Source organism: Strigops habroptila, chromosome 8, assembly GCF_004027225.2.
Source record: "Strigops habroptila isolate Jane chromosome 8, bStrHab1.2.pri, whole genome shotgun sequence".
In the NCBI taxonomy this organism is placed as follows: Eukaryota; Metazoa; Chordata; class Aves; order Psittaciformes; family Psittacidae; genus Strigops; species Strigops habroptila.
In genome coordinates this window covers 44,030,345-44,043,143 of record NC_044284.2, presented here as the reverse complement: position 1 = coordinate 44,043,143, position 12,799 = coordinate 44,030,345, and the positions used below count along the sequence as shown (strand labels likewise).

The following is a 12,799-nucleotide window of genomic DNA, read 5'->3' as shown; positions in this document are numbered from 1 at the left end:
GGCCAGGACCTTCCCCCTGAGACCAGGGACACCCCAACCCCAGACAAGCACTGTCACAACACCCACCATCCCTTTTCGTTGGGGTGCACTCAGCACCCAGGAGCTGTTCTCAACCCCCAGGGCTCAGGCAGCCAGTGGGCTGGGCAGCCAAGGGCAGGACCCTGTACACACTAGGAGCAAAAGCACATGGAGCCATCACACGGTGTCCTCAAGGAAGCAATAAGCACTTTGCAAGTGAGTCCCACAGTACCCCCATTACAAAGAGCACAGCTGCTACATAGGGGAAGCATCTTTTGGTTTATTAAAGGTTGAGAATACAACTGTGGACCCATCCATGAGAGCCGGGTGCCAGAAGCAGCGCTGGGTTTTGGCTGGAAGGGTGCGGTCTCCTCTTCAGGCGGCCTTCAGCAGCACGGGCCAAATTTCCTATCCAGCAGGGCGTCCCACCGCCCCCATCCCGGCAGCGCTCCATCTGGAGCAGAGCCCCTCTCCACACCAGCCCTAGCCTTGGTTACTTATTGCTTTTAATGTGCTAGTCTAGTACAGAGTGAATTAAAATCAAAAATGCATGTCTGTCGCAGTGTGTTTGTGCTGTCTTCAGGCTGTGCTGGGAACCCTGGCCATCAGACCTGGAGAGGGATGGAAGAGAGGGGCAGATGAAGTCAGGCTGGGCAGGGAGCAGAGACATCCCACAGACAACAGCGCTCCAGGACAGACTGTCTCTGCTGACAGTCCACAAAGCAAAAGCCTTTGGCATCCACTGCCAGAGCTAAGCGGGTGCTGGCGGTCACTTGGGGCTGGTCAAGAGGAGGAGCTGGCACCCAGCAGGTTGCTCCAAAGCACCGGCATGGGGGCTGGGAGTCACGGCCAGCCCAGAGAGACACCGCGGCACACATGCCTTCCCCGCTTGCCTGGAGGAGGACAGCCCCAGCCAGCCCATAGAGCCAGAGGCAGAGGGAAGCTCCAAGGGCAGGCACCAACCTGAGGTTTACTTGAACGTGTGGCTCTCAGCTCCTCCCCGGCCAAACCCTGGAAGAGAGACAGAGCCAGATCAGCATCACTGCGGGGCAGCAACAGGAGCCCCAAGCCCCCTTTCCCTCACAGCCCCAGCCCCAACAACCCTACCTTTGGGCCCGAACAAGGCAGCATAGCAGGGGTGGTTACAGTATGGCTTGCCATCATGCTGCAGGGAGAGAGAAAGAGCATCAGCCCTGACTGCCCTTCAGCTCCATCTCTGCCCATCCCTAAGTGCAGGGGACAGGGATCTCCTGGGCAGCAAACCTCACCTCTGCATGGCCTCCAGACGTCAGGGTCTTGTTACACTTCTCACATCTCAAGCAGGGCCGGTGCCAGTCCTTTCCCAGAGAAGTCACCTTCTCGGCTGCCATGGAAAGGAGATGGATTAGCCGAGGCACTGAACAAGTCAGTTTTGGCAGGCTGGCCTCCCTGTCACCAGCCTTAAGGTGTATATTTGGGGGCATTTTCTCAAGTCTATTTGTCCAGGACAGAGGGCACCATGTTTCAAACCCAAGTGCTTGCTGTGCACACACACTGCCATGTACATCCAGGCACCAGGATCCGCAACAGCAGTGCCATGCCCAGGGTAAACATCGCCACATCCATGCAGATAGATTCGTATCCATCTTCCAAGGATTTGAGGACGTCTCCACTTACAACATCAGCCTGCAAGGGGATGAATTTCTCCCCAGCCGTCTGGAGCCCAAGCGATCACTGGAGTTGGCAGGGGTGAAGGGGAGATGCTGGCAAGGATCAGGACGGTAAAGCCATTGCCACACCCTGCCAACACAAATCAGTTCCATCCAGCCACCAGAGCTCTGGCCCCAGCTCTGATTCTCCATGCACCATGGCGAACTAGACAGGGGTTGGAGCTTGGATGGGGTCCAGGCAGCGGCAGGCGGGACAACATGCTGTTCGCTGGAGCCAGGACACATTTATGGAGAGAGGAGGGAACACAGGGTGGCTTTTAATTGCAGCACAGTGCGGGAGGAAGGTATTTTCCGCAGGCACATGTGCTCTTCATATTGGCATCTGCACTCCTGGGGATTTATTAAGTGATAAAGCAGAGCTTGCCACAGAAACCCCATCAGAGCCAGGTCTCAGCACTCTCCCCATGCCTCCAAAAAGAAGTCAAGCAATGGGACTGGGCCACTGCTGGCACCACATGCCCCAGAGGGAGAGATCTCGGCAGCCTAAAGCATCTCTTCTTTGGAATCCAAATATGCCCACAACAGCTTATGCAAGAAGCAAGCTGGCAGCTGCAGAGGTGGGAGCGCGGGCAGTGCCCAAATGTCACGAGGCAGCTCTGCTGCCATCCCCAAGCACCACAAAGAGCCTCCTGTGCCTGCAGCCCTGCGGGGGCCACAGCATCTTCCCCCTATGGAAGCCCCTTGAGCGTGAGCATGGCCTGTGGCAAAGCCCTCCCATCACAGGGTTACTGGAAGGAGCTCAGCCTCCCCACCTCTTGCACAAGTATTTGCACCAACACTTGGGCAGCAGCTCTGACGAGGCTCACTGCAACAAAACCCCCCCAGCCCTCAGCCATGCAGGCAAGATTCCCCTGGAAAGCTGGTGGTGGCCCTGCAAACCCCATTCCCAGTCCACTCGGCAACATCTCCTCCTCACGCCTGCTCTCTACAGATGCAATTTGGCAGAAAGCAGCCTGAGGCACACCCAAGTAGGATCATGAGGCTCCGAGAGCCCTGGGGTGCCCAGAGCAGGGCTTGCTCTGCCTCCTCTGCGAGTACTCCTTATCCGCAGGCACAGAAATCAGGCAGTGAGCTTGGTCCTCCAGCTTTTGAACCCTCCTCAGCCTCTGCATAAACAGACACGTTTCGTAAGAGCAGCCTGATAAGCACAGGGCCAAACCCCTCCTTGGTCAAACAGCCCCAGCCTGGCACCTCTGCAGCCGCACCTGCGGGCATGGCAAACCCAGGAACCACCTGGGTGGTCAGGCTCGCCCTTGGCTGGGATCGAAGCCCATCCACAGGGAAAGGTAGACACTGACACCAGCACATCGGTAGCTCCTGGTATCCAGCCACATGGGTAAATGAAGTGCCCCAAGACACTCAGTTGCAGGAAGGAGCCATGAGCTGTATTGTGCCAAAACCCCACCTCAAACCCTGGCTGCAAGCAGCAAGTTCAAGTTCAGCCAAAGTGGTGTTCCCCAACCACAGGAGCCACGTCCCCAGCAGCCCTCCAGGCAGCGCCCATGGCAGCCCCAGCACACCTCCCAAGGGTGAGCATCACTAACAGACGCAGCTCTTTGGCAGGGAGAGCAGCCCTGGGCTTGAGTCTCCAGATTCTTTGGCAGAGCACAGGCAGAAGTTGGGGCACACACATGAGCAGAGCAGAAATATGGCAGAGCAAGCAAAAGCGACAGCATTCGGGTCCGTGATCTCTTGTTTCCCGTGAGCCCAATAAGGCTCATGCCTAGCCTGCAGTGGCGGTTTAAAAATGACGCCCCGGAGCCATCACCTCACTCTGCTAAACCATGCAGGACAACGTGTGGGCAACCCACTGACCACGAATGTGCCCTTGGGAAGGTGCTTGCTTGCCTGCCCAGGCTTTCAGGGCAGCAGGCTGCACGAGCTGGGCTTTTGGGCTGCAAACTGGTACGGGGTGGTGAGGCTAGAAAGGAAACAGAGCTGAGCTCCCATCCTGTGCCGTGGCACCGTCTGCAGGCTGGGGCACCCACCGCAGCCCACTCCCTGCAGCAAACTACCTCTTTGGGTGGGCTATACGGCCACTCAGCCGTGGCACCCTGGAGACCCACAGTGCAGGGCTGCACAACTTTGGTGCACCCCGACAATTTGCAGTGATGGGGTCTACAACATCGGAGCACCCAAGACTCGCAGCGCTGGGTGCACAGGGACCTGTAAGCACCAGGGGTGCCCGGGGACCCGAAGCCCTGCAGGGTGCAGCGTTCGTGTAACCCGGTTTAAGCAGCCCGGCGGTCCCTGCGGGGTGGAGGCGGGTGGGAGGGAGGGAGCGGGAAGCCCTTACCGAAGTAGACCTCCTTCTGGCAGCGGGGGCACTTGGGCATGGCCTCGGCTCTGCTGGGCTCGGGGCGCCGCTCGCACCGGCTGTGGGATGCTCCGCGCTGGCCCCGCAGAGTCACTGCCCGCCCGCCCCGCCCCGCCCCGCCCAGATGTGCGGCCCCGCCCGCAGCTGGAGGCACGCGCCCGGGGCACAGCCCTGCCGGGGCTCCCAGAGCGGGCCCGGCACCCCTTGCACCCCTGCACCCCTTGCCCCTGCAGTCCCTCCACCTGCGCTTCCTGCACCCCTTCCACCCCTTGCGCCCCCGTGCTCTTTGCATCCTGCAGCCCTACACCCCTTGCACCCCTACATCCACTGCGCCCAACACCCCCTGCAGACCCCACGCTCTCCAGCCGTGCCCCTCTGCACCTCGAGTCGCTGCACCCTGGCTCCCTGCCTGCTCCCTGCCCGCTCCCTGCCCATGCTTGTGCGGTACGGGTGGCTAAGCCCCACTCTGAATGGGGCTGGAGGTGTGATTGGCATCTGTCAATCACAATCCTGGATACATAGGGTGCTGACCACCAGGGCTCACCCCCTCCAAGCACAGATCTGTTTTCTCCCAAGAGAATGTAAAAGTCGACCCTCAGGCAGGGTGTCCTGCTCATGGGGAAGTTTGGGGTACGAGGTAAAGCAGGAGAGAGACATACGGCTGTAACCCCCCTGTTGCAGGACCTCAGGAATGGCGTGGGTGCAGGACATGGCTCCACTCATTGTCGAGAGCCAGCCCATCTACGTCGCTGACTGTTGTCATTTTATTAGGAGCGAGGACTTGCTGTTCCTTCATGCTTGGCTGTGAAGGACATGAAAAGCCTATCCAAAGGTCTGTTTTGTATGAAACAATCCTCCCCAGGGCACGTTGCTGTGCGGGAAAGGTCACGAGGGCTTGTGAAACCCAGCGCCAGGACGCCTACTGTCTGCCTCCCAAAACGCAGGGCACCCCTCGCCTGCACAAACAGGGCCCTGTTGACACCGGAGCCCACCCGTGGGCGCAGGAGAAGAGGCAGCAAGCTGTGCCAAGAGAAGTTCAGCTGTGATTGCTTTATAATGCAGCCTGGATCCAGCCTCTCTTCCCAGCAGAATCCCTCTTCCCATGCTCCCCACTGCTGTCTGTGGTGCCGGGCTCATCCCACCCGCTGGCAGCCCCACCACTGGCTGGGGAGCACCTCTGACATGTGCATAGGCACTGCGGGGCTCAGCAGGGCAGTCAGCAGCCTGTGCTGGCTGGGACATCGCTGGGAAGCCCGCTCCCAGCTAAGGTGTGAGTCACACTGAGACACTGTCTCAGCATGGGAGGAGAGAGGTGTCCTGCAAAGGCTGATTCCTCCACCCTGCACTCTCCTCATCCTTCCCCCCCCCCGAGACACCACATGCACGTAAGCACTGTATATTTCAGTCATGCCACGTGCCCCTGCACCGAGCCGCAGCTCCCGGCTGCATTGTCCAGGTCAGGACCCCCTCCCTGCACCTGATGAAATACAGGGGACAGGGCATACCCTCTCCCCTCTCCGATGGCAATGCTTCCCCTCCCACATGGTGACAGGCTGCTTTGAGGCCACTGTCTGGCTAGGACAGCCATCCTCAGCTGTGCTCCCTTTTAAGGCAGGTTTTGTGCCAGCGGGCAGCTGAAAAACAGCCTCCCACAGGTCTCCTCCAGCTGACCCTGCCCTGTGGCTAGTCCCCATGGACCACTCAGAGCAGCTCCTCCTGTGCACTGGGTTGGTGCAGCTGAGGCAGAGCCTGGCCACCCCTTCCGCTCGGCTCCCCATGGACTTACTGGAGACTGTCCACACAGCAGAGCGGGCACAAAGCCGGTGGCAGCTCTGACGAAGCAGGCGTCACCAAAGCCACATGATGCTCTGTGCCAGCCCTGCCCGCATGGGGCTCTCTGCCTGATGTCCGCCCCCCACACCCCCTGGTTCAGCCTGGCCAGCCCTGCTGTGCTGTGGGATGCACGCACCTTGGGCTACCCCCAGCTGGCTTCACAAAGGGGTGAGCCAAAGTGTCAGTGCACCATGCAAACCAACAGGGATTACAGTGAGCCAGTAGGGTAAAGGCTGATGTGGGACAACAGCCCCAGTTTCTATGCCACACCAGAGCTGTGCATGCATCCTGCTCATAGCCGTTACCCCACTCTTGTCCCATCGATCAGAATGGGTGCACAGCAGTGGGACAGTGTAGCAAAGCTGGTGGAGGGCCCCTGGCAGAGAGGGAGAAAGTGTTGGAGGTGCTCCCAGAGCACAGCAGCACCCTGGGAGCTCATGGGGTGTGGCTTCTTGCTTGTTTTACAGGGAGCAAGTCCATAAACACTCCAAACGACAGTGTGTGAAACACATCAGCACATGGCAGGGCAATAAACGGAGCTCCCACCAGCCTGCGCTGGGTGGAGCTGGCTGGAAATGCTGCAGCAGCCCCACATTTGGGGTCACCACTCCTTCTGCCATCCAGGATACCCCCAGGAGCCAAAACTGAGCTGCAGCTGCCCATGAGCCATTTTGAAACAGCAGTAAGCTCATTCCTCTGCAGTGGGATGCTGCCCACAACGCACACAGGCAAGGGCAGGCAGTGGGCAACTCTGGTGCTGGGCAGAGATGGCTCCAGGTAGCAGCAGAAGGGGGCAGAAGCGGTGACTTCAGCAAAGCCAGATCCCAGCACAAGTATCTCTTCAATTCAAGGTTCACAGCCTGCAAGAGAAACAACCCAGCCAACACCAATGGAGAACAGCCTCCTCAGCAAACCACAGCTTTATCTTATCTGGAGACCTTGTTCCAGTTAATTTAACCATTAGAGCAGAGCATGCTTCAGCTGTCTGTGCCCTGATAAGAATCTGTGGGTGAGGCTCCATCCCAGAGCATCAGGCGCCAGTGCTCCCCGATGGCTTAGCAACGGCCCTCGAACAAACCTGGGCTGTCCCATTTGTTTGTTTGGGTGCTGTTGTTATGGCAAGGATCTCCTCCCTGGTCCCTTGGCAAGAGCCAGCACCATCTCCCCAGGTCCATCCTCAGCATATTTTGTGCAAGGTCCTCTCAGCCTTCAAGGATTCCCCAAGACTCTCCTGAGTTCTTGGGGCAGGGTTGCAAGGTGAGAGCTCCTGGGCATGCCAGAGCTGTGGGCACACACTGCCTGCTCAAACATCCCCTGAAGCAACTTGGCCCTGGTGATTACGGGAGTAATGACTCAAAAAGTCAATGGCATTTCAGCAGGCAGGGCGGGTAACATAAGCTGATTTGGGTTTGTTTTGCTAACACAGCAAGAAAAAACAGCTATTTCCACGTAGCAAACCAGCCCATCTGCCAGGGTGGCAGCTCCTGGCTCTCCTCCTGTCCTCCCTCGATGGAGTGGGGCAGGGGCTCCCATGCTTCTCACATCACAACCCCCCAGCATGCTTGCACAGCAGGGAGACGATGCACCAGTGAAGGCACGACCCAGACACCTTCAGCCGACACTTGTGCAAGTCAAGGGCCTGCTCAGCCAAGACAATTTGTTGTGAAATATGCCCTACCCAGCTCAACATGGGACTCTAATTTGACAAGAAAATTACAGTGCGGCATAAAAAAGCCCAGCAGACACTGGGGGAGAGCTGCCAGACACGTGATCCCATCAAAAGGCCCGCAAGATGCCTGTGGGAAGCAGCACGGCGTACCCCGCGGTGGGGCCCAGTGTGCTGCCCCCCCCACTCACCTTCCATCACCTCCGGATTTGCACACCCCTAATCCCATTACTGGCCATCCGGGAAAATAACAGCATGAAGGTGGCTGTCAGGGCAAATTAGGCCGGGAGTAATAGGGAACAGGATGGCAGCGGGAAAGGCAGTGCAGGACTGGGGGCCTTGGGGAAGGGGCTTGGAAGAGGCCACCCCTGGGGGATACTGGCAGGGGAGCCCAGCACACCCACCACCAACCTGCCACTGATGCTGTAAAGCCCCGAATGGTTTGAGCCTGTGAAACACACTTGCTGTTGTGCCAAAATATGTGCTCGCTGCCCTCCTGGATGCAGTGCAGAGTCTGCCCAGCAGTCCATCCCATCATGCCCACTGGGCATAAGCAATCCCACAGCCCTTTCTAGCAGAAACTGTTAAAGCATTTCCAGCCTGGTTAAGGGAGCTGGCTGCCCACAGCAGTCACTTGTCAGGTCAGCTCCCGGCCTCAAGAGCCAGGGTGTGAATTATTATCCCATGGTTAGTATTACACTGCATGAACAATAACAAACATGGGAGCCCCGGCGTCAGCTCCCCAGGGCTCAGTGGGATGGGGTGAGCCCTGCTGCCGGGAGAGCACAGGGCTGCCTGCACAGGGCCACGCCAGGGATGCAGCTGGGATTTCCATCCGTGGGACAGAAGAGTGTGGTAGCCCCCGCCTGGCTCTCAAACCATTCCAAGTCCCAACTACATGGAAAAATCTCCTCTAATTTCATCCAGGCACCGCTCCCCCTGTCTCCCCGAGTACGGTCTGGCCAAAGTCTCTGCTACCATCTGCTCTTTCCTGCAAGCTTTCCATTAGCGGCAGCCCAAGGAAACCTCCTGGCTAAATCCTGCTGGGGGAGGGTTTGGTGCATTTTCCTGGCAAACGCCTGGCTGTTTCTGTTGTGGCTATCAAATCCAGCCAGGATCCTCGAGGAAGCAACGCCCGCTGCTTTGGGAAGCTGCCCGGCACCCATGAGGCATCGGTCTGCCTGCCGGGAGATCACATCCGCGCTGGGGGCTGGTGAGGAGTGCGGGCACAGCTCAGGGGCTGCTCCAGGGACCGGTGCCAGGGAGCACTTCCCCAGCCCTGCCCTGGCATGGGGCACTCACCTGGTGGCACCATTTGCCCTGGGCTGGGTCCAGGCTGTTGACGCCACAGCTTTTATTCTTGGTTAAAAATTCACTGGAGGTGAGGCAAAGGGGAAGGGGTGCAGGGGTGTTTGCTCTCTCCCATCAGCAGACTGTGTGGTTATGCCATGGTGGCGGTGCAGGGAGGGGAGAGGGATAGAGCAGCTCTACTCTGCCGCACCCAAGCATCACGGAGGGCCAGGGCAGAGAAAGAGAGAGGAGAGTGAGAGAAGGAGCCACAGGTTTGCACACTCATTAGCAGCATGCACACTCCATTCCACTAGCACAGGTATTCCTCCCCCTACCCCTGCTGCTCACCCCACCTGAAAACCAACCGGTGAGACAAAGGCTGCTGCAGAGCCCAGCCTATATCCTGGGAGGAAATTCCCTGGCAGATGCCCCCAGGCTGGAGCCTGCCCCAACAGCAATCCCTGCGTAACAGACCAGTGCACTGCACTGGTAGGGGGATTTACAGCCCAAATCCTCCTTTGTTTGGTGTCATGCTGTTCCTCCTCCTTCATCCCTGCCTGCTCTCCCACACCCTCTCCAGTATTTACACCCAGGACTTTAACCTCCTGCTGGGGCTGAGCCAAAGGGTGGCCAAGCCGGGGAAAGCCACTCCACTGACTTCAGGGAATATCAGAGCCAGTTCTTGGCCCTTGTGGAAACAAGCTGTGCTTACTGGGTTGCTTTTAATATCCCATCTTAAATCACATCTTCCAACACTTCATCCTTTTTGGCTTCTATTTATTGACTTCCCAGCAAATGCTTTAAATCTGTCTTGCTTTACTGTCCAGCTGTGCTGCTCCAGCCCCTGGCATGTCAGAGCCATGCTGCCAGCCACAGCTGTGCTGTCCTGCCACCTCCCTGCATTTCAGGAACCCCTCCACACCACGATGGTTGCATCTCCCTTCCCTGCACAGACTAGCTCAGATGCTGTAGCACATGCCTGCCCCCATCATTCCTACCCCTGCCAAGTCCCTCCCTGGTGTTTTCCATGTGTGCAGCCTGTGGTGTCCCTCTAGGTCCAGCCTCTGTACACTCACCGCTCCCTTTTCTGGGTCCCTGACAGTGTAAGCAATGCAGCCCTGTTTCTGGTGGCACAAGCGGCCTCAGACTCTGCTGAGAAACACCACTAGGTGACAATCCTGCTCCTCCCACAGCTCAGGGATACCTGGGCTGGCACCCATCACGCGGGGCTGCTCTCAAACTGCTTGACCACCTGTGCATTGTGGCAGCTGGTGGGATCCTTGCCTGTGCCCAGCGAGGATCTCCTGTGCCCCTGATCCAGCGAGGGGCACGGCTCCCTCTCCCAGGAGAGCTGGGAGCCAGCAAGGGTAATTGCCCAGGACAAGTTCACAGGGCTTGGGGGATTTCCAAGCAAAGCTGAACCCACTTTGTTCTCTGTTTTCCTCTGTACCCTGGAGAGCATGTCTGCAGTCACCGAGCCCTCCAACCTTTTTTATCCCACTAGCAAGTCTGAGCTGAAGAAAAATAAAATACCTGACATCCCCAAGGGGAAGGATGTTTTCCAAGCCTCAAGTAGAAGAGCATTTTCAGCTCACATAGGCCTCCCAAAAATAAATACAAAAATGCACCAAGGATTAGAGGCCAGAGCTGCCTTCTCTGCTTGAGCGAAGTGCCACTCTGCTGTGTCAGCACCCTGGTCCTCTCACCAACCCAGCAGCACAGGGGTAGCCCTGACCCCTCCGAACACACACAGATAACCCCACATGGGATTTCAAAGCCCTGCTGGGTTTGAAAGACCTTCAGCTTCTGGGTCTTAACACCCCCTCTGTGGGCTCCCAATGTGCCTGCCACGAGGGGTGCCCAACCCCCCTGCCACATCAGGGTGGGGGGACAGTGAAGAGACATCACCCACCTGGAGCCTGAGCAGCCAGGTTATCCCCTTTGGGGTAGCAGGCAGCTGTGATGGATGCTGGCTTCCCAGCACTCCCTTGTGCAGCAGAGCTGAATTTTGTCTATTTTTAATTTCATTGCATTCCTCCAATGAAACTCTCATGGGGAAAAGAAAATGTAGGCAAAAAAAATAGGAGGAGGGAAAAAAGCCAGCCCCAAACCAAAATAAATTCTTGCATTTGATGGCTGCCGCCTGGGAGCAGGCAGCAGCAAGGATGCTGTAGCTGCCCTGCCCCATATCCCTTCACACCCAGAACTAACCCAGGTACCAACCATTAGGGCATCCCCTCCCATCCCTGCCACCCCAAACGGACTTCCTATCTCAAGACCACTGGCTTAACTAGTCCCAGCAGCCCTGCATCAGCTCCGTCCCATCACACTCTAGCCTGGTGGTGCCCGGCTTCTCCCTACAGCAAGCATCCTGCCCAAAGGTGCTGGGGAGGGAGCTTGCACTTGGCCTGGGGAGAGACTTTTAACAGGGCCTGTTGTGGTAGGATGAGGGGTAACAGTTTGAAACTAGACGAGGGGAGATTCAGGCTGGACATGAGGAACAAATTCTTTACAGTGAGGGTGGTAAAATACTGGCACAGGTTGCCCAGAGAGGTGGTAGATGTGCCATCCCTGGAGACATTCAAGGCCAGGCTGGATGTGGTTCCTGTGCAGTCCTTCAGGGAAGCTCCCTGCTGCAGGGGATTGCCACAGGCTAGCAAAAAGGCTGGCATATTAAGCTTATTAATTAATGATGGTAAATAATTGATTACAGCAAGAGCTGGATTTGTGACAAGGGCTTCTCCAGCAGCTGTATCAGATCCCAGATGAGAGATGGGGACCCCCATCACCACTGGAGCAAATTTGGCAAAGTTTGGTTGCAAGGGCACAGCTCTGCTGTGGGTCAGGGAAGGAGCCTGCAGTGACACCACTCTGATTCACACAGCAGCCTTGATCCCTAAAGCATCAGAGGGGTCACATCTCTATAGAAACCCGACTAAAACACAAACACACAGAGCCCATTCCCTGGCCGGGGAACCCACTGTCGAGCCCTTTGTGCCTGGGAAAAGGCTGCATGCTGCTGGGATCAGTGCTGGGAGAGGGAACACCAGCAACTCCCGCACCCACTGCTCTGAGCCTGGGGGATGCCACTCTGGCTGAATGCTCCCTGCAGGCACGATGCATGGGCAGAGCCAATGTTCCTGTTCTGTGGTACCCGCTGCGTTTCCTAGCCATGCCCAGGTGAGGAGCAAGGCTGGGTGCTGTGGCTGGTGCCCACCACCCCTCTCCTGCACAGTGATGGAGCAGCTCCAGCCCTGAGGCTGCTACAAGAAAGACATTACAGGTGGGCACCAGGTCCCTGTTTTCCCCAGAAAACAGTGGAGTGCCTGCATCCCCGAGGGGCACAGCCAGCCCAATGGGGCTCTTGCAAGAACCTGCCAGAGGGGACGAACCAGAGCAGCGGTTCCCAGAGCCAATGTTTGCCTTGGCAGCCCCAGCCTCCGTGCCTTGTTTTCCAGACACCGAGCTCCTAGGGGGAATAGATGGATGTCTAAAACCAGGCCTGGCAGCAGGGTTGGTATCTGGCTGGGGACATGGCAGCTCCCACGGGTTAGGGGGGGTGCCTCATGCCTCCACACTGCATTCCTGCACCTCTACCTCCAGGCTGGGCTTTCCCACTGACAGCCCTGCTCAGGCACTGCGCCTGCTCAACAAACCCAGTCTGGGGGAACAGTGTCAGCTGCTATGTCACATCCCTCCATTAGTTTTCCACCCTGCAAAGCCAGGGAGGATCCCATCCCAGCCACAGGGCCAGCAGAGACTCCTACAAGCCCATCCTGCTCACAGCCCAGAGAGTGACCATGGGTTGTGCTGCACCAAGGGCAGTCTGGCCTGGGCAGCCTGAGCCTGGCTGGGGCTAAGGCTGCTCTGTCTTGCCCCAGGAGTGTCCCTGCACCGTCCCAGGACCAGAGGGATGCTGTATGGCACGCACAGCTTCCCCACCTCCACCCAGAGCTGAGCTGCACA

At 57.8% G+C, this 12,799-nt stretch overlaps 1 protein-coding gene across 1 annotated transcript; it reads right to left on the bottom strand.

The window, feature by feature from the left end:
• Positions 1–278: 278 nt before the first annotated feature.
• Positions 279–4,214, bottom strand: CRIP1 (cysteine rich protein 1). Its single transcript, XM_030495176.1, has 5 exons — positions 4,024–4,214; positions 1,287–1,381; positions 1,126–1,183; positions 982–1,029; positions 279–629 (listed from the first exon to the last, which is right to left on the bottom strand). Exons 1-4 carry the CDS (start codon positions 4,061–4,063, stop codon positions 989–991), a joined length of 234 nt encoding a protein of 77 aa, XP_030351036.1. The 5' UTR covers positions 4,064–4,214; the 3' UTR covers positions 279–629; positions 982–988.
• Positions 4,215–12,799: the final 8,585 nt, after the last annotated feature.